Source organism: Rhinolophus sinicus, linkage group LG04 (assembly GCF_036562045.2).
Source record: "Rhinolophus sinicus isolate RSC01 linkage group LG04, ASM3656204v1, whole genome shotgun sequence".
Lineage (NCBI taxonomy): Eukaryota > Metazoa > Chordata > Mammalia > Chiroptera > Rhinolophidae > Rhinolophus > Rhinolophus sinicus.
Genome location: NC_133754.1, coordinates 85,702,713 through 85,725,153, shown reverse-complemented (window position 1 = coordinate 85,725,153; position 22,441 = coordinate 85,702,713). Strand labels below are relative to the sequence as shown.

The following is a 22,441-nucleotide window of genomic DNA, read 5'->3' as shown; positions in this document are numbered from 1 at the left end:
AAATAAACTAAAATCAAGGATTAAAACAGAACAGAAAGCCAGAGGAAGGCTAGGAGAGTGTAAACCCTGAAGCCAAGAGAAACCTGAAGTGTGTTCAATAAGGCTGGCAAAATACCACATGAAAGAAAAAAATTAAAAATCAACGACTGGATTTGGAAGATGAGGGAGTCACCAGTGACATTATTAACAATGGTAGAATCAGAAGCCAGATTATAGTAGATTAAAGATTAAAAAGGAGGTAGGGAAGTCCAGGAGCTATCAGAAAGAATTTCTAAATTTGCTATGAAGAGAAAGGCGGAAATTAAGAAAGTCACTAGAAAGGGAAATAGGGTCTGTGGGGGTAAAGATGTTAAGTTTTTCCTTTTGTTTTATTTCATGTATTTAGAACGGGTGAACCACGGAGGTAGAATTGTAAACCATCACCACTACCTAATTTCAGAACATTTTCATCATCCCAAAAAGAAACCCCATACTCAGTAAAATCTCTTCTTACCCCCAATCCCTAGCAACCACTATTTCTGCTTCTATGGAATTGTCTATTCCAAACATTTCATAGAAATAGAATTGTGCAGTAAATGGCCATTGGTGCCTGGCTTCTTTCACTTAGCGTGTCTTCATGGTTCATCATGTTGTAGGGTGTCTCAGAATTTCATTCCTTTTTAAGGCTGAGTAATATTCTATTCTATGACATACCACAGTTCATCAGTTGATGGACATTGTGTTGTTTCTGCTTTTGGGCTACTGTAAGTAATGCTGATACATTTTCTATGAACATGTTTTCATTTCTTTGGGGCACTTACCAAGAAGTGGAATTTTGGGGTCATAGGTTAACTGCTTAACTTCTTGAGGAACTTCCAAACTATTGTCCACAGGATCTGCATCATTTTACATTCCCATCAACAATCTCCGAGGGCTCCAGTTTCTCTACACTCTCAACATTTGTTATTATCCATCTTTTTTGTTACAGCTATTATAGGTGTGAAGTGGTATCTCATGGTTTTGATTTGAATTTCCTTAATTTCCTCAACGACTAATGTTGGTGAACATCTTTTCATGTACTTATTGGTCATTTGTTTATCTTCTTTGGAGGAATATCTTTTCAAATCCTTTGCCCATTTTTTAATTGGGTTGTCTCTTTATTTTTGTATTGTAATTGTTCTTTTATATTCTGGATACTGGGCCCTTATCAGATATACGATTTGTAAATATTTTCTCCTATTCCATTACTGTCTTTTCTTGATAGTATCCTTTGAAGTATTAATATAAATATTTTTTATTTTGATGAAGTTAAATTTATCTAATTTTTCTTTGGTTGTGCTTTGGGTGTCATGTCTGAGAAACTGTTGCCTAATCCAAGGTATGAAGATTTACACTGTTTTTTTCTTCCAAGAGTTTTAACTCTCACATTTAGGTGCCCACCCATTTTTATTTCATTTTTGTATATGGTGTCAGGTAAGAGTCCAACTGCATTCTGTTGTATGTGGAATATTCAGTTGACCAGTACAGGATCATGTTCAATTGTCCATAATCTTTTTATTGAAAAGATTATTCTTATCTCATTAAAGTATCTTAGCTCCCTTGTTGAAAATCAACTGACCATAAACATTATGTGTTTGTTTCTGGACTTTCAATTATATCCATTGATCTATATGTCTGTCATTATATAGCACTGTACTTTTTTTAAAAATCCCACACACTAGAGTGCAAAGAGCAATAGACTTGAAATGAAAAGAAAAAAGCCAATCATCAAGTCCCAACTCTGTCTCTTAATTGGGAATCAACTATACTAAGACTGATTTTTCTTACTCTCACAGACTTGGGAATTGAGTTGTGAAATTATCTTATAAACAATAAAAAGTAACACAATTAAGTTTTATACATATTTTTGAAATGATTATGCTCAACCTCAAATTATTTTGGCATCCAGGAATAAAGTAAAGTAACAGCAAGAATCTTTCACAATCTGTTTCTAAGAAACAGCGTCTAGTACATCGTAGGCCCTCAATAAATATTTATTGAGTGAAATTAAAACCACTTTCCAATTTTTTTTTGTATTTTTTAATTCATTTTCTATGATTTAAGATTATGAGGAAACAATTTATAAATTTAAAATCATCACACTTCAGGTTCTTTAGCAATTATTTCCTTGGGAAAAAAAAAATCAATTAAGTTTTCCTTAGCCTAGTTCTAGCTTTTAAATATTATCCAGTATAAGCACTTAGGATTCTCCTCATATGATATTTAATAAGGAAAGGAAAATTAAGAAATTATTAAAGTCAAAGCGAAATCTATAAACTTTAGTAACAATCTGCTTTATTTAGTTGGTAGTTCCTACAGTTACCCTTATAGTTACAATGTATACCGTTCTAAATCTATAAAGAAAACATTTTTTGGGTTCCAGTAGTTTAAGATTAACATTTGTTCAGAGGAAAGAACAATTACTTGGCAATCAGCAGTATGGAAACAATTTCTTTAACAAAGTTTTATTCCAACAAATTTCAAAGGTGAGGTCTTTCTAATTTTTTAAGAACTGTGTTGAGGTATAATTACCTACCATAAAATTTGCCCATTTAAAAAGTGTCTAATTATTTTGAGTAAACTTAAAGTTGTACAACCATGACCACCATCCAGTTTTAGAACATTCACTGCATCCCAAAGGGATCCCTCCTGCCCATTTGCACTCAGTCCCTAGTCCAACCCCAGGCAACCACTATCTACTTTATGGACATTCCATAAAAATGGAATCATACCATATATGGTCTTTTGCATCTAGCAAAAAAGGTTTATCCGTGTTGTAGCATATCAGTAGTTCATTCCTTCGTATTGCTAAATAGTATTAGAAGTTTCTTTATTTTATGCCTAATATAAAACAACCCACAAACAATTGTGTTCTCTTTTATAAGGAGATAAAAAAAATCTTCTCCTTGTACATACTACATTCTAAAATCCAAATCTGATCAATTTCTCAACTAAAATCTCTTCACTGGTTACCATTGACCTATAAGGTAAAGTCCAAGTTCTTTGGCAAAGCATACACAATGGGCCATGCCAATCTGTCCACTCTCATTTCCTGCTACTTCTTTCCTAAACAATCTGCCAACTATCAGAACAGAGGTGTTTACATATAGTTCCCCCAACGCTCTATCATCTTTATGTCTTTGCACCCATCTACTTCACAAACTTGAATTAATCTTTCAAAGTCCAAGTTGAGACATCATTTCCCAGTGCCACACTCACTTTCTCAGCAGCTTGTGCTGTAATCATCTGACTTCTTATGCCATGCCATAACTGTTTACCTATCTCGCTTGAAAACTCATGATCTCAGCACCTGACCTTGTATTTGAATCACTGGAGTTCTGTAAGCATTTATTCAATTGAAGTAAATACATTCTGACCTTTGGCATTCTTCTGCTCACTCCTTTAAGGAAGATCAATTGCCCTCTAAAACTGAACAGAAGTTAGTATACCACAATTTCAAGGGCTAGGGCAGTGGTCTACAAAACAGGGTATACTACAGGGGTCAGCAAACTATGGCCCACCAAGCAAATCCAGGCCACAGTTTGTTTTGGCAAATAAAATTTTATTGAAGACAGCCACACTCATTCATTTAAAAAAATTGTCTGTGGTTGCTTTTGCCTCACAACAGAACTCAGTAGTTCCATCAGAGACCATATGGGCTGAAAGCCTAAAATATCTATCATGTGGCCCTTTACAAGAAGTTTGCCAACCCCTCTATACAATACAGCATGATGCATGGTATGGAGGAGAAAAAACATCAGAACTTCCTTTGTATAAGCTTTTTAACCTCATCTATTTAAATTTCTGTTTTTGCATGTTTTCTAATATTAATACAGCAGAGACATATAATATCTATATGGAAAAATGTGCACATATTGGGAATGGTACACGCCCATATTATTGTTTTTTCTAATATAGGTGACTCTATTTAAAAAAAAATCCCTAGAAGGTCTTAGGACAGGTTATAGAGTTTGAAAATTTAGTAGTAAATGTTATTATGTAAACAACTGGAATCTGTAAGTGCTTAAAGCACAGAGAAAAAGGCCTATAATTAAATGTTTTGCAAACAAAAAAGCTCAAAACGTCTCTACAGAATCTTTTCATGGGGCTAAAAACGTTATTGAAATAATGTAGGCAGTATTAATATCCTTCAATTTGAATGGAATAAAACATGAGCTACATAAATTCAACTGCTACAAAGATGGCTGTTTTTTTCAAATTATTAGAGAACAAATCAAATGCAAATTTGTCCTTCCATATCCTGAAGCCCAATTGCCTGATATATAACAGGTACATGATAAAATATATAAATGAAAACACCTGACTAGCTAAATTTTTTTAATCCATCTTTACTTAACAACATAATGTGATTTTGCAACCAGTGTTCTTGATCTATGATAGTAGGAGGTTTCCATTTAGGTCACTAACCTCAGGTTCTGAAGGGCCCAGGAAATACCGAATTCCTCCCTTTATAGATCTTAAGGTTAAGAGGTTGGTTTCTAATATTTTCAAAGTTGGAGTCTGAGTATCATCAACAAATTTATAAACTAAAGTTAATTTACCAATTGCACCTGGACTTGTCAGGTTAGGGATGTCATTCTATGTTGAGTCATATTCTCCAACAAATAGTCACAGCCCCCGAGAGAACTACACTCTACTCTGCTCACCTTCAAGGCTCTTTCTGAGGCCTTCCGAGATGACTAGCATCAGACTTTTGAGGAAGGCTAGCCATTAGACAAGGCTTTTCCCCACGATCTGACTGCTTGAAGTGACATCCAGGATCAGGTCGATCCTGTATCCAGGAATCATGACCCTCCCTGAGGCACCAGTCAGTGCACTTTGGCACTTCTTGAAAACCACTGGACTGCTCCTTTAGCTGAAAGGAAAAAAAACATCAAAACCACAACAAACAAAACAAAGGGGGAAAATATCAGTACTTCAACCTGAAAAGACAGAGCGTGGGGAAAAATATACCAAAATAGCCTTGTTTAGATCAAAATGTAGCCTTGCCTTGTTGTAAAGATCATAGTTTCAATATTGTTCCAGTCACTGAACAAAGTTTATTCCTAATATACAAATCTGAAAAATTTTTAATTTATTGCATTATATCTGAAAAGAACTGAAAATGGAAATTACATAAAACAATTTTATAGAATACAGCTAAATAAGTATAATGAAGGCATTCATAAACGACTAACAGCCTAAGGCTTATGTGAGTGTGCCTCACCAAGAGACAAAGTACTCAACTTTTCCATGTTCTCTAATGGTAATCTGATTTAGAGACGCCTGAAACATACCTAACAGGCTGACTTTAACTGAGTTTAATTGGCAGAAAACTGCCAATGCCGTTAAAGCCAATCTATGTACTACTGTTCTTAAATTACATACTGATAAACGGAAAAGGACTTAGGCTTGCATCCTCTTTAGGACACTGATACAAGGTGTACCCCCCCCACACAATGCCCTTGTCCTAGCATTCTGAATTTCAATGTTCACACTTATTTGAAATAAGCAATTTTAAATGTTCTCATCACTATGGCCTAAAATTTAAAAACTTAAAAGATCTGATAAATAAATAACAAGTCTTATTTAATCTGCTTCAAAATAAAATATTAACTATAGGAATCCAGAGATAAAATTCTACTTATTTCTCTGTTTTTCAATACAAAATACTTTTCCTAGGATATAATGTTAAAAGGCAAGAAAAAAATCTTTGAGGTTATTGTTTTAAAAGTTGGCTCACAATCCTTTAAAACATTTGTACCCTAAAGGATAGATACTTGATCAAACAATTATTTTATATTCTTCTACTACTTATCCAATAGCTCCATTCAGTTAACACGACTAACATCCACATCAATTCCCAAGGTGGCAACCTTGAAATACTACTAGACTGTCTTTTTTTTTTTTTTTTTTTACTTGTTTGAGAATATGACTCAAGCTATAAACCTCTGTCCCCGAGAAAAATATGCACACACATAGATAGACAACGTGGATGAGACTTCAGGGAATTCACAGAGCCCTCTGAAGCCAAAGCATAGGCCCTGGGTTCAGATTTTTGCCTTCCGATTCAGCACTGGCTTAGTTTTAGCATGCTCCACGTTTTTCCTGAATTGTTGCTGTAGTTTGCCAATTCTTCCCAGTTTACCATCCTTCAATCTATCTTCTTTTACCTAGCTAGCAAAGTAAGTTTATTAAAATGCAAATCTGATCATGTGGCTCATCTGCTAAACATCTTCAATACCTCCTCTGTAAATGCTAAGTCTCCTTAGGGTGGTATCACCTGGCCTCTGCCTACATTTTCAAGCATCCTACCTATTAGGTTGGTGCAAAAGTAATTGCGGTTTTTGCAATTATTTTTAACCTTTTAAACCGCAATCACTTTTGCACCAACCTAATACAATTTCCATTCTCCACTCATAACTTATAGTTGCCCAATACACTGTTTTCATGCCTTCATGCTTTTTGCACAGTTTCCTCTTCCTGAAATGTCATGGCTCAATTCCTTACTCATCTCTCAAAAAGCTCCTCTCTTTATGCTCTTTCAGAACCTTCTGTTTATGCCATGAGATTTATCTCAATGTATTACAAGTGCTTCTTTACTTGCATATCTTCAGACAGTATGTTTTCTAGGGGCAAGAGCCTTGTTTAATTCCATCTTTGTGTTCCCAGCACCTAGAACATACTAGTGCTAAATATAAATGTATGGTGTGCCACTATTCTTATTTGCAACCAGTTACTATGCATCACAAAAAAAAATTATTGCTGAATTTAATCTAGAATATCCTTTAAGAATTCAAAATTTGAAAAATTCATTATGGAAGAGTATTTTAGCAGCAACTCCCGAAAGCAAGTGTTAACTATCACCAATTCTTTATAAACTGTCCTCATCTCGGTCACACATATATATGTGTGTGTGTGTGTATACATACATACAATATATATAATGTCTATTATGGACCTCCAAACCAGGAGCTAAAGCATAAGGATACAGAATACTATGTAGTCCTTTGGATAAAAACTCCTAAACCTGGGATAGCAAGCACATGACAGAAAATATGCAGTAATTATTCCTCTTTTCTTACCCTTTCCTCCTTCACCCCACCTCACACTCAGGGTCTAAGAGTCTGCCTCAATACAGCAAACCATAAGCAGTAACTACAGACTGACTACAGTCAGCACAGAAGTTAATATTTCAAAACTATCCAATAACTGATTCTAAACCACATCAAACACAATAAAAATATTCACAGGAGACCTATTCCATATCCCTTGGAAACCCATTCCCAAGTTTAACAATTCTAAAGATCAAGAATTAATTTTTATCTTAAACAAAATATTTTGCTGACCTGGTGAGTCAAAAACAGTTTTAAATTGTTAAAAGTTATTCATTTTCACATGTATTTTTTGTAGTTTTAAATAGATATATTTGCAGATATACTGTGTTCTAAAACTATAGTTTCCAAATCTGTGCATGGGAATCAACTGGGACACTTCCAAAAACACACATCCCCAGGTCTCTGCCCAGATAAACTGAACCAAAATTTCCCAAATTAGAGCTAAGAGGCATGTGTATTTCATAAAACACATAAACAGGTAATTTTGATGCAGCCATTTGAAAACTACTGTTCTAAATATCACAGTTTACATGTGGAAGAGCTAGAATCAACAGAGTAATAGAAACATCTCTAAATAGAAATTTTCCTCACACGTGTAGTGTCTCTTATTGCCTATGGGTTCTGAAGGCTAATACATGCAGGGTGAAGTTGCTTCACCCTCAGAATAAAAACTGTTTTGATATATCTTAACCACAGATTTCTAGATACTAGTTATTTTACCATACAGCTTCATTAAAGAGTAATCATCCAGCATTTCTTTTTAATTATTCTATTGTAGTGTTTGTCCAGGGGCAATCCTTAAGAGTTTTTCTTTACACATGACCTTGAAAAAAGATATATTCAATAAAAGTACTGTAAATGTGAATTGTTCAAAATTCACTACAGATTTTAAATTGAAATATTTCATCAACTTCTTTTAATTATGCATTTCTATTATGCATATTTTCAATATACTAATAATTGCAGATGTATACATTTCTATAGTACATCAGAAGTAATAAATCCAGGGGTTGAGAGAACAGGGACAAAAATATGGGTAAAAAAAAAAAATACAAATAATCTGCACCCAAATTCTTGGAAAGCAGAGTTGACAGAGTCTAACATACACAGCAACGTTCATTGTACATATGTTTAGAACAATTGAATCACAAATCAGTAAGACAAGAGCGAATCTTGATATTGCTACTGAGCCCCTACTAATAATATAGAAAAGGCACCATTACTAAGGAATAAACACGAAAACTCAGAAACACATTTACACACAGATCTGTTTGACACATTCTATCATACTACAATGATATCCCTCAAGATTTCTTACTGGTCTTTTTAGAAAACAAAGAGAAAGTACCCCATAATTCTAAGTGTCAAGGGGAAAAAATAACTATTTTAAATATGTGTTTAAAAGTCTTTAATGACACAATTTAAATAGTTTGCCAGCTTTTGGCACATATTTTTAGTGATTTTAGTGGAATAAAAACATTTTATGCAGAAGAAGAGAGATGTGGTTTCTGAATTATTTCAGATACCAGAAACAGATTTCAATAAATTCCAGAATGCCTTTTAATCAGTACATATCACAAAAAGTTAAATACAAACTATAATTATAGATCCTAATTACATATTATCCTTGTAAAAGGTAAAACCATTCACATTGCCCAGCATGATACAGAAAAGTCACTCGTACCCATCAACTGACCAATGAACTTCGGCATCACCTTTTGAGAACTGAGAAGTTGAAAGATCACAATCGGTAGCCACTTAAACATATAGCTGAAATAATTTCTACAAACACATACATGCCCTTTCTGAACACCTGCCAAGAAGCTGAAAAAGTAGTTGTCCTAGGTTATCTTAAAAAGCTGGGCAAGCTCATTAAAGGCAAAGCTGTTAATGTCAAAAGCCAACAGTTTTTTTGTTTTGTTTTGTTTTTTGTTTTTTTACTGCAAACATCTTCTCTAAAATGTTAGCCTCCAGGGCAATCATAACATTGATAGAGATGCAGAAAGATTCTTCAGCATATAGAAATCTCAATTTTGAAAGATAATACTGCTATTAGCACTTTCAAGGAAGAGAAAAATAACTGTTACACTTTCCTGGAATGTCATTCACCAGTAAGATCATACTGGCAGGATTTCTCTGGCTACTTTGAGCAATGTAGTTTAGGTAGCCACGTGTTCCTGGAATCATAGTACAGAATAGTTTTCCATTGCAAAACATTACTAGAGACGATTATTGCAGGAATAAAGACCAGAAAAAAAATCTTTTTCAATCACGCTAATTATAATATGGCCATTCTATGAAAACATCTGATATATCAGTAATATAACATGACTATTTGGCCACAAGTATGCTTATCAATATCAAAGACTACTATTATGGGGAAAAACAATAAAGTTTTCTTGTGTATCAAGATTCAAAGTCCCACCTAACTTATTCCTCATAATTGAAAATACTGCAAACAACCAATTTTATCAAACAGCGGCAGTTAAAAAGAAAAAGAAGCACAAATACACACATACTTTTTTCCAACTCAAATGGTTATCAAAAGTCCTAGAGAGTTATCAAAAATATTACACTAGAAACACACTCATGAGACCTCAGACATTGGCCTGGACTTTATTAAATGAGACCAAAAAAGATAAAGTCATGAATTAAGGTAAAATGATCATAAACAGCTCAAGATTTTTGTTTGTAATACAAAGCCGCTCCTCTTCTAACACAAGGCTAAGTGATGAACTGCCACAGAGGAAACAGTATCCCTATACTATTTTGACAAACAAAGTATAAGAAATTGGGTCACTCTGGACGGTATAAACTAAGCCAGGTCAAGAGACAATATGGCACCAAGTTTTTCCATTAACTATTTTCTAGGATCAAAACAACTTTACCAGACATCTTTATAAATTTCACAGATATAAACTATAAGCCACATCCTCTGCCAAATCATCCACAAGATCCTTGAATTTAATCAAAATTAAGTGACTATAAAAATTCACATTACACAGGATTTGACATATGCACAAGATAGGTAATATTAACCCTCCCCTCCCTCTTTGGTGCTCCAATACACTTAGTAGGTATCTCTATTGTCTCATTCATAAAACCATCTAATAGGTGATCTCCCTCATAAAACGCTGAACTTGAGAACTGGAAACCCACCCTATTTACCATGGTTATCCTCATTGACTAGAAATGCCGTTGTATTAAGTCATCCAAGGTACACTGAGTGAATAAGAACATAATGCCTACGTCAAAATTGCACGGAAAGCTGAAGTAGACAGACAAGAAGTCAGGTAAATAGAAGGTAAAATTTAAGAACACATAAAAACAGAATCAGAGAGGCAGTAGGTATATCAGGGGAAAGCACTGGTCTGGAAGGGCTGGAATGTCTCTGGAATTTAGATAAATTTTAATCCAGATTTTAACAAATATTATAACCTTGAGCAAATCACTTTGCCTCCTTGTATCTCAATTTCCTCATTTATATATAAAATAAACAGTAAAACTAGATGAGCTCTATGTTTCCTTATATGACATAAGCATGATTTTAAAGCAGCAAGAACACTTATACCTGAAAAACAGCACTAACACAACAGATATAATATACCATGTGAGATATATTGTAACTCTGGAGCAAAAGATATCTCATGGGTGGGATACACAACTCCATATATAGTAACAGGTCACATCAATACTAGCAACCACAGCCAGTCAAGAATTATATACACACATGCCTAATGTGAAATTTACTGACACATTCACTCATTCAATAAATCTGAAAAGAATCAAGTTTTGCCAAAAGTTAAGAAATCTGAAGAAAGAGAGACATAAAGGCACAATTCTGTTTGTTATTCTCTAGTAGAAATTACAATATAGATCACATGTAGTACACGCGCAAAACATATACACACACAAAACAGCAAAACAAAAAGCATCCTTATGCTTTGTATGAATTGAAATGAATCACATAATTATTTGGGCTAGAACAGAGCAATATATCACAACATTTTAGCAAAAATTAAGCTTCAACAATATGCAGATCAGGGGTATATTATCTCTCTGCCACACAAGATGAGTCTTGCTGGGATATTAAGAACCAAACATGCATAAGATCAAAGACATTCCTGAACTCAAAACCCAAAACAACTCATAGACCTATGTTCCAACTACATAACCAAAATAAACCTTGCCTTAAAGCAAATGAATCTTCCACCTCAAATAAGTAGTAGTAATCAATTTTCATCTTGATTACTACCAGACTCAATATAACAATGTCTGTAATTAGTATTTTTTCAAATGTAAGCTCTGTTCTCAGTACTATGCTAAATACTGTAGAACATAAAAGAGAAAAGGTAAGATTCTTGCCCACAGGAAAATCTTCCCAACCTACTAGCAAGATGGTTTTAGGTTACTGTGAACATAGTCCCATTTCTCCAATATCCTTCCCAAAAATCTAGGAAGTGAGCAATTCCAATATCCATGTATTATTTGAAGGTATTTCTAAAAGCTACGGGAGGTCCAAACATTACAAACAAAACATATACAGATATATGGAAACAATACATTGTACCGCAAAGGACATGTCTACAAAGGCAGTAAAACAAAGCACCGCGAATGGATAATCTCACGTATAGGATTATTACAGAAACACCTTTACAGTCATCACAACTACAAATCAAAATCATTAAGAATAAAAACAAAATCAAACAAACCATCAAAAGACTTCTAATTTATATAAAATAAAATTGAAGAAATTAATTATTATGAGTTCTGTTAATATTTCTAACCTGATAACTTAATCTTTCTCAAATTTTTCAAAAAGGGTAAAGTGGGGAAAATCAATTTGAAAGTTTCAAATTTAAAGTTAAGTAGCATTTCATGTATACATACACTCAGTGTCTATCTGTTCCTGATAATGGTAAGACGTTATACATGTCAAGAAAGCATTATACAAGTTCAAGAAAGCCCCAAAATCCATTAAAGTCAGTTATGGAGCATTTTGAGGCTACTAATTATGTATAGACTATATTAATTATTTAATTATGAATTTTAATCTACCTAAATTTGTCAGCTCTATCTCCATGAATTATAGCCTAAATTCCCTTTAATATCAACTGCTCAAACCAAACAATCCTGGGTCTCTTCCCTCTACTCAAGATCAGGCAGCCACAATTCTTTACTGGTTCCAATGCTTCATGATAGAATAATATGTTCTTTTCTTCATAGCCTACCAAGCACTTTCACATACGTTTTTCATTTCAGTCTTCCAACAATCCTATGAGTTAAGGTAAGACTTATCATCTTTATCTCGTGGACAAAGATAGAGATTTAGACATGTTAGGTAGGTAACTGGTACAAAGCTCACTGCTAGAAAGCAGTTGAACAAAGACTAGAATAGAATACACATGTCCTTATTCCATATCCAATTTGCATTCTTCAATGTCACACAATGAAAATATTTCTAAAAATTACTGAATTTAAAAACTACACTTCTCCTACTTAATCAAACCCTTTGCAAATAAAATGAGAATTAAAGTTAAGATTCTAAAGCAAATGCAAACAGTGAAGAAAGTAGTCTAAGCCATCTCCTTTCTATATCAACATGTGTTTAAAAACAAATATTCAAGCAGTTCAAATATTACAATAAAAACAGCTTAAAGTTAAAGTAATTCGATTGTATTCAACTTGTCACACAGCACACAACCAACTCTGCACAATGCATGCTAGTAGAGAACAGTGAGGTAAGCTATGAATTATTATTCTACACTTGACTTAGAATAAAACTATACAAAAACTTTCCCTTTTCCTTGTCTTAACCTCCTCATGGTTTTGCTATACTCTAGTCTAGGAGTGTCCACAGTAGAGTACACATGACAATCCACTGAAATATGGGATGAAATTATTAGAATACTGTCTCCATTTTTTTAACTTGAATATTAGAAGTTTACTAAATTACTGTATGAACTGATACTGTCACCCTCACATAAACTCAAGAATACACATATTGGGGTGGAGATAGGCTCAAAATTTTTTCACAGAAGGGATTTCCTCCTCAAGAAAATTTGAAGACCATTGTTATAACCAACAAAGATATATAAGTCCTAGGAGACAGACTCTAGACTGTATCTAATTATCCAAGAAAGAACCTACGTAAGATGTTCAATATTTGACAGTTCACATAAAAATAAAGACTTTTCAACTGCATTTGCATAATCAATGATGAGATAAACATAACTTACCTCATCCTGGACTCCACTGGTAGTAGTCAACTTGCTCCCATCAGTAATTGTAATAATTATTGCTGGCTCCAAGAAAAAGGGGTTTCTTCCCTAAAGTCCAAAAATACATAGATCATACTAAGGTCTTAACATTAGTTTAAGTTTTCTGAGTAAAAAGTCAATTCTCAGAACAGTTCATAAATCCCACTTTCTTATTGTATTTTACATATAGTATACATTAAAAAAAATTTTTTTGGAAGGAAAAAACAGAGGACAACCTTAAAGGAGTGGAAATCGGTAGAGAAAAAGGTAGATTTTTCACTTCCTACATTGTTTTAAATTTTACAGTGAGCATTCATATTTATGTAACTAAATATTTAAATACAAAGGGACTCCACAGTTCAATTCTAATAATCTGACATATTTAGATAACTACAAATTAAAAAAGAAAATATTTTCTGAGAACCTTCTTTAAAAAGAAGGCAAAAAAAGGTGAACATTTCCATGTAATTTAATCTATGCCTATAATCAAATGTCTAACCAAGTGACTAGGGATATGGATAGAAGAACCAGCTCTCAGAGCTGGTTCCATGGAAATACTACTCTCAGCTTAGCAAATTGAAAAATTTGAAAAATTAAAATTAAGAAGGGTGGTTACTAAAAGAAATTGCTCAACAAGAGGAGTACAAAAACAGTAGCAGAGACAATGAAACACAGTGGCATAGAGCTTTCAAATGCTCTATACATAAGGTAAAATAACCTCCATAACTTCCATTCAATTCTCTGGCCAAGTGACTCCATGAGTAGTACTATGCTCAATTCTAGGTAACACGTCTTCTGAGGGACTCAGATAAACTTATCTTTTACCTGTAAATGGCTCTCATTTGAGATATCAATCACATTCTGTATAAAACTATGACCAAAGGGTAGAAGTTTCAAAAGGGTAAATCTTGTGTTTGAAATCAATTGTATCAAATTCTCTGCTACTGTGTTCAAGAAAGGATGGAATGAAATTTTATTAAATAGGATGTAGAAAAGCATATGACAAATTTTAATGTGCCTATGAATCACGTGGAGATCTCAATAAAATGAAGGTTGAGTGAATTTACAAACACTTTTTCAAATACAGTAATTGCGATTATAACCTACTCATAAAGTATGTGTGAACAGGGTATCTGACAGATCAAATTCCTTGATCAAGTTACACAACTTGTAAGTGGCATATACATTTTCAAACTAATGTCCAAGAAACAGTGGTTCCAGATGGAGAAAGCTTCCTCTGGTCAAATAAAATATGTTGGATATAACCTCTAGAAGGTTTCGAATGCACAGGAGCATTTAAATGTTACAGAAGCCTTGCAGGATAAAAACATGAATTTACCCTCCCTTCCTCCTCTACAACATTCATGGTAAATTTCTGGAAATACATTACACTATATTGTGTCTCACACCATTCACCCCCAAAATAAATAATACATTCTAATAATGTAGGTCTTCTCATGGATCTAGAAATAGGAAATGTTCAGTCCAACTTCTGAGCTTAGACTGATTCCCTCGAGTAGAATGCTTTTCCTTTCCCCTTCCCACAACCCATCCAGTTCCTAATCATTCATTAAGGCCCAATTTAAGTCTTCCTCTTCTTCCATGAAACCATGTGTTCTTACTACAATTTTTTTAAAAATACACTATCTTGTATTATTTACTATTGTTTCATGTGTTCCAATACAGTGAAGGCAAGGATCGTGTCATATCCGGGTGCCAAAAAAGTATACACGTTACTTGTATTCATCTTTTGTTATCGGCATATATTGAGTATTACAATTTTGATAGTTTTTTCCTTTCTTAAAATGTGTCTACACTTCTTTTGGCACCCTCTGTATTTCTTCCTCAGCCCTAAGCACAAAATATTTAAGCACGGGGCACTTAATTATTCACTGATTCACTGACTATAGCCTAATACAAACCTGCCCAAGTTCACAGAACCATTTAAAATTACTCAAACTTCAATAAGCTTCAAAAAAATATAGATATGTTACCTTTATATCTCAATATAGATGAATGCTTCCAAAACTTAACACAGAACCACCCATGAATCTGCTAGGGTACACTACCTCCAAGGGTACACTTCCACCCTCCTATTATCTGTCCAGCCACCCAGTGTCCATTCATATTTACATTTGTCATTCAAACACTTAACAAGTGGCTACCATATATCAGGCATTGTATTAGGTACAAAATACATAATCTCCACTCTCATACATAATAAATGTACGTACCCATGCACATATAACAATAACTCTCCTCTCCTGGTCTCTACAAATACCATTTTAGCTCAAAAATTGGCAAAGGGAGATAAAGAAAAACATGATGTCCTAATATCTTCAAAACCATTGTATTTTGATTCCACCCTTAAGCTAAAACTGTAATACTTTGGTTGACTTGCTACCTTGCAAAAACAAATCAGCAAATCTCTTAAAACCACCATAGCATGGACCCAATACTTGCATGTGTCCCTGTATCACCTCTACATTTTAACCTAAATCAAAGTCGTATTTTCTGACCAAAACTTTGACACCTATCCATTCTTATTCCTGTATTTGCACACTGAGAATTTTCCTCCAGAGCCCAGAGAACTGGTCATTTATAATTAAGAATTTTATGGAGGATGTCAATCCAAAAATACATACTTTCTTAAGAACCATAATATCTAAAAATCAAGTTAGACTGTACTCAAATTTAGCAAAGTCTTTGAGTTATTAAAACTTAAGCTCAATTCAAACACTAAAACCAAAGTTTTTTTCTTGAAAACAAAACAAAGCTTTTAGTTGAAACTTTACTTATAATACTTATACACATAATACTCTCCCTACAAGGCTATGCCTGAAATTACTATAATGACCAAGTACTTGATAATAAAAATAAAGAACTTACGTTACCTCATTTAACCCTAAAAACTTGGTGAGAAAATTTAAATGATACAACCCAGTTACCCAGTACCTGCCAAAACCAGAACCTTATTGCAACTCCTAATCACATGGCAGCACCTAAAGGTCTTGTTGGTAGCAGCTAATTTTCAGTACAATTCCACACCAACCTGGATTATGCCAGATTCACCCAATAATGAATGGCGTTACAATCAGTTTCGTTTTATTTAATATATTCTATCGGCATCAAACTTAACTACGATAGGATTAATCCTTTTCTTGGTTTCTCATTCATGTGATTTCTTACCCATCAATTCTTTCAGTATATGTGCTGCCAAAGCGAGCACTATCAATTCTTCTATACATAAATCAATATAACTCCCCCAACAAAAACACATTGAAACATAATGCAATATATGTTTACTTTTTGAAAACTACGTAACTTCAACCAACTTTGAGGAAGTACATATACAAGATAAAACATTAAGTTCTTTAATGGCTTTACATTTTGGAAAATTCAGATAAAGATCAGAGGTAGGAAAAAAGTAAAGAAAAATATGACTATCCGCATTTCACTTATTTATTTGAGGTATTCTCAAATCTCTATCCTTAAGAGTATTTTATATTTTTATTCTTAAGTATGTTTATGAAGTCACTTAATTAGGGAACAGTCCATATTAGAGTTTCCCTCAAAATTCACCTTGGTCATAAAGTTGTAAACAGCCTTTATCTTAGTTGTAACATCTCAAAAAATAAATAAATAAATAAGCTCTGCTACGACAAAGGCAGCCAGTAGAGGGACTAAAAGTTTACTTTTGCCATTAGCAGCATTAAAGTCAAGATGTTGCACTCTGAAAGCAGTGCTTCTTGGCAAAGAAATCTAGACATGTCACTAGAAAATATATATTGCGAAGTATAATACTCCACCTCTAGCGCTATTAACTAATGGAAATCCTGTTATTTTGAAATTTTGATTTGAATATTGGTCAAAAGCCTCAGGTAAGAGTTTTTATAAAGTAAAAATTTTTCACTTAAGTTCTCTCAATAATTTAAAAATATCATGGTATTAAACAGTTCAATCAAGACATAAAATACCAATCAGAAAGTTTAAAGAATATTATTAAAGTAGATCTTACCCACGAGAAACTATTTCATTTTTGAAAAAAAAAAATGCTTCTCAAATAATTTTGCAAACAAAACAGCTTTGAAAATGTAAATATAAGGCTAATTTCTCTGCAGATATAAACTAGCCTGGTTCTCAGAATCAGAATTTTTAGTTTTACCCAAACATTTAAAATGTAGTGGCAGGGAGGGGCACTGGAATTTTACTATACCCTTAATGAAGTCTTAGCTATTTATTATCTTCTAAAGCAAAAGGAAGGCAGCCCTGAGCACTCAGAAAACTTTCAGTGGCTACTCCACTATAGGACCAAAGGGCTCACGCGGTCTTTCAGTGCCACCAGGTTCCACCTTGTGACCAGCCCTTTTAACAATCCCCTAAGGACAGCCAAATACCTGTATGTGCTAGTTTTCTCACAGCTTAAGGTTTCTGTTGAAGGGAAAATGTGCACCAAAAGTCAGCTCTGCTGTGGCAGCATCTTCAGCCAACACACACCTATTACTTACTATCTAGCTATTTTGCTACATGCCACGAAAGCTACAGCCAATAGAAGTCAACGAAACAGATGTTAAGATATATAACATCTTGTACATCTAGGTTAATAGCATATCACCTAGCAAGAATATCAAAAACTTCCAGAAATAGCTTGTGTTTTTTTCAATCTGAAACTTCCTTTTCAAGTAAATAACAGTAACAAGTAGAAAAGATGGAAAGGGCTGCCTTGACAAATACGTTATTACACCACTAAAGGTTCTCATGCATATATTAGACAAGTACTAAGCAGGATTGCTGTTAAAAATTTCTAACAGTAAGTTCTTAGACTAGATCTTTAGGTACCCTTTATTTTATCTTTGTGGAATCTACATAAATAGTAAAAATATTAAATGATGCCTACATTATCCATCCTACTACTTTTGTCTATTACTTTATTATCCACAGATAATAAATAGGTTAATGATGTTTCTCTCAAGTATGACAAACCGCCTCACATCATTTAGAAACTTTCTGACATTTCCTTATTAATTTGTGAAAATTCAGATTCTATAAAGAAAATATAAAATACAGAAATATTGATGTTAAACATAATGTTCTTCTACTTTAAGCTTATTTCTAAAAGAAAAGTATCTTAGGATACAATTCACATCCCAAGACTTATTAGTCATAATACTGATAATAATAAACACTATTACAACTACATATAACTGAGGAAAGAAGCTTTTAATACATACTTTGCAACACAACTCAACTAGAACAAATAATATTCTTTAGTTCAGTATTGCTCAAACTCTGGATATCTGCATACCACAACTAAAATTTTTTCAAATATCTGCTTATTACCTGTACTGTTATTCAGATACTTAACATTTTTCTTTAATCAGTTCCATTTTTCAATTTTAGCCTAAAACTATGGCAGTTAAGATCTATGAAATCATAGTTTTGATTTGCTAACTATATTTTCTACTCAGTAATTGTCATTAACGTTGTCAATAAAGGCCTGAGGGGCGTACATTTAAATCAATATTCCAAGGCCAGAATCACAAGTTTTATGTTTGTTTTAGAATTCAGCAAGATTATTACTTTTATAGTTAAGCTCTCAAGTGGTACAGAATAAGACTTTTGGTGTAAAAACTCTAAAATATTCACCGTAAGAAATTAGTGCTCTTAAAATTATACCTTTGACTACATACAAAAGATCTCTGAAGGATATATTACAAGCTGATTAACCAGGTTGCCTCCTAAGAATGGAAGTGAGCAACTGTATAACTTTCTATAATGCTTGAACTTTTTAACCATGGCATTTATTACATATTCAAAACAAGTACTCTTCAAAATTAAAATGTGCTTAGTATCCAAAAATGAAACTTTAAAAACCTGCTGGTGTATAAAAGCCTAGTATCCTAGAATACATTAAAGTCTATAACTATAGAAAAACATGTTAAAATTCCACATTAAAAGAAATATATTTTCAGTTTCAAGAAATCTTATTATACATTTGTATACAAATATAGTTCCTTTACCTAACCATGTAATTCCTTATGTTAAAAACATAACAGCATTAAAAACAGATGGAAAATTAAGAAGCAAAAGCAGGAGAATCCATATATTCATTCTGATATAATGACTAAGAAGCAATATCCTGGAATTTGATTTAAATATTTAACCAAATAGTAATGATGCAAGAAATATTGACTATAAGAACTGCAAAATTGACCTGCGTGAAAAAAGTTAATGCTAAGGAAACTCAACAACTGATAGGGCTAAGTATTACTGCATTCAAAGGGCAGTAAGAGAAATTCAATATATCTGAAATATTAAGTATTTAAGAATTTCACATATTTTGAGTTTTTCATTTGAATTGGAGTATAAAGTTTGAAAAAGATTACTCTAACAAATAAATTGGCTTTGGCAATATTTAAAATGTTGTAGACCAATGGTGTTTATACTGCTATACAGAGTAATGAGGGTATCAGAAATATAATTTTACTTAAGAAATACTAACATTCTAGATAAAGAACTTAATATATACATTGTATTAAGTGGATTGGGTAATAATAATTTGGGAAAAAATTATTCCAGCAAAGTATGTAATAATAAACATGTTAGAAACATGGCAGAAAAGTAGAAAATAAATAAAAGCCAAGATGAAAACATATTTTCAAAGACAAGTTACATAGCAATAATGCTGAAAATCTGACCACAATAAATCATACAGATCTACCTATTCCATCGAGATTAATCATCTACTTGGGTTGTTGATTACCACCACATCTACAGACATTACCTTTGCAAAAGTCTGGTTAAATCACATCTTTAATCACTATGGTTAAAAAAATCTCCTTCTAAAAACATCCACACTATGAATATACTCTCAAAAGAATCATTCACACACACAACAGCTGTCCTACAAAAAAGACAAAATTCAAACACAGCATTCTACATAAGTATCTTCAAGACTACAACCGAAAATGAGGGAACTGCCTAATAAATGTTGCATATCAGTCAAGTTAGCAATAAAGCATTCAATTTAATAAAGAAAAAATTTTCATGATAAGCACTTGGAAAAACTGAGTCTATAGTTTCCCATATGCTACATCTGAAGGCCGACCTGCAAATAATTGGATAAATCATAATGCAATATTAGTGTTGAACGGCCCTAGTTCGTAAAAAATATGTTTTTTCATTTTCTCGAATGGGTAATAACCCAATTTCAGTAAGATTTTTTAGGAGGAAATATTTAAATTTCTCTAAATCCATTGCATAGTTATATATACTTGAGTAAGAGTTTCTAGAAATCCATTCTTACTAGATTCCGATTCACTCATTGATGCTGGTGCTAAATACTTTCCCAAGTATATACAGATTTAAAACTTTCAAAGTAGACCACACTTTTGGGAAACAAAACACTAACCACCTATTTCCGACCTATTACTAAAAACAATGTTTTATAAGCCTTCCTAACTATACATACAAACCCACCAAGGCTTTACCTTAGAAATGAACCTCATGAAAAAGCAGGTATCACATATGGATGACTGCAGAGTGTCATGTTTTAGATTGCTGCTATAGCACACTAAAATAGAAGATCTAAGAATATGACAAGATAATTTTTTTACATTAGAATTTACATGTATTATACTAATCTTGTTTGGGATTGGACATTATCCATTCTGGGTTAACAACAAAATTTAGATATAAACACCTTTTACTCTTTCTACTACCTGATTTAGGCCCAATTTTCTGGAGGCAATTCCTTGGTTTTTCTTCCTAACTTACTTAAGAAATGGGAATGACATCTAAAATTGCACAACAAAAATTCATAATTTTACATTAGTTATTACCTGCCAAAGTACCTAAATGATCAGTAACCATCACAATTCAGGCATTACCAAAGTCCATAGACACCGTTTTGCTTATTGCTTATAATCCAAAAGTACTACTACACCCTGTCATTTTCTTTCAGACGTAGCTTTTGTAACATCACTCACTGCGGTTTTTTTGCAGCCTACCTTTCACAGAACACTGCGTATCAACCATCTTCAATTACAGTGATTAAAAATAATATATTGTCAAAAAATAATAACAACCTATTGTTTTTGATGCTTTCAGAGTAATTGTTTGGATGTTTCCAGTGTACCAGAATACCCAAAAGACTGTGTTGATGTTTCCTAATATCTAATTAGGTTCACCAGCCTTAAGACAAAGGGAACGGATTCCTTTCTCATGCCAGCATCAATCCTGTCATTTACTAGTTACAAATTACATTACCTAATACCTAATGCTACAATTATTTTTTCTCAAATACTCAGAACTGTTTTTATTTCTATAATAAACTTTTTTAGATGATTTAATCCTACCAAAGACCTTCACCAGAAGTCCTTCAGCTTATCTGGGCAAAACTAATGGATAAAAAAATGTTCAAATGTCATGCCCTTTTAAGGCACAGATAAAAAAAGGCAAGAGTCCATAGGGACTAGTGATAAGACATCACTAGGCTGACATAAATTTGTCCTTTGGTTACAACTAATCCTCTTAATCATAAGTTAAAATACTTTTTATGTGCTCTCTCTCAATATGCCAATAATTACACTTCAAACAACATATGCCTTAAAAAAGAAATATTGTCACATAAAAAAATTCTTTCTAGGCTTATCCTGTTTCCCCCACACACACACAATAAATCTACATTATATAATAAACAGTGAAAGAGATCATACATTTTATATTTGACTTTCTGGATAAAAACATTCTCCCTTTACCCCTACCCCAACCATCACCAATTTGAATTCTAAAATACACTGTTACAATGACCTAGAAATGGACTCAGATCTAAATTTCCTCTTGGAAATTAAATCTTTCTTGCTTTTAAAATAAAAAATATGTTTTAAGTACTCACTGTTATAAAACTATTTCTGAACAAGAAATACAGACTTGAGGGACTTTTCTAACATCAACGGGAAAGTATTTTTGGAGCAATCTATAGAGCTTCAATTCAAAATCAAAAGCCATTGTGTTACCTATGGCAAAAAATGTTACTTTAGCTGG

At 33.1% G+C, this 22,441-nt stretch overlaps 1 protein-coding gene across 3 annotated transcripts in view; it reads right to left on the bottom strand.

Moving 5' to 3' along the window:
• Positions 1 to 22,441, bottom strand: part of INTS6 (integrator complex subunit 6) — a 93,082-nt gene that overhangs the window by 61,433 nt on the left and 9,208 nt on the right. For 2 of the 3 annotated variants that reach the window (XR_012495567.1, XM_074329907.1), the window contains exon 4: positions 13,376 to 13,465. Coding sequence is in view for 1 of the 3 variants with exons in the window: in XM_074329907.1 (XP_074186008.1) it covers positions 13,376 to 13,465 (90 nt within the window). In the remaining 2 variants the exon portion in view is untranslated. Of the gene's footprint in view, positions 1 to 4,685; positions 4,825 to 13,375; positions 13,466 to 22,441 lie in introns of those variants that run through there. The other variant, XM_019752156.2, reaches the window with a different exon arrangement.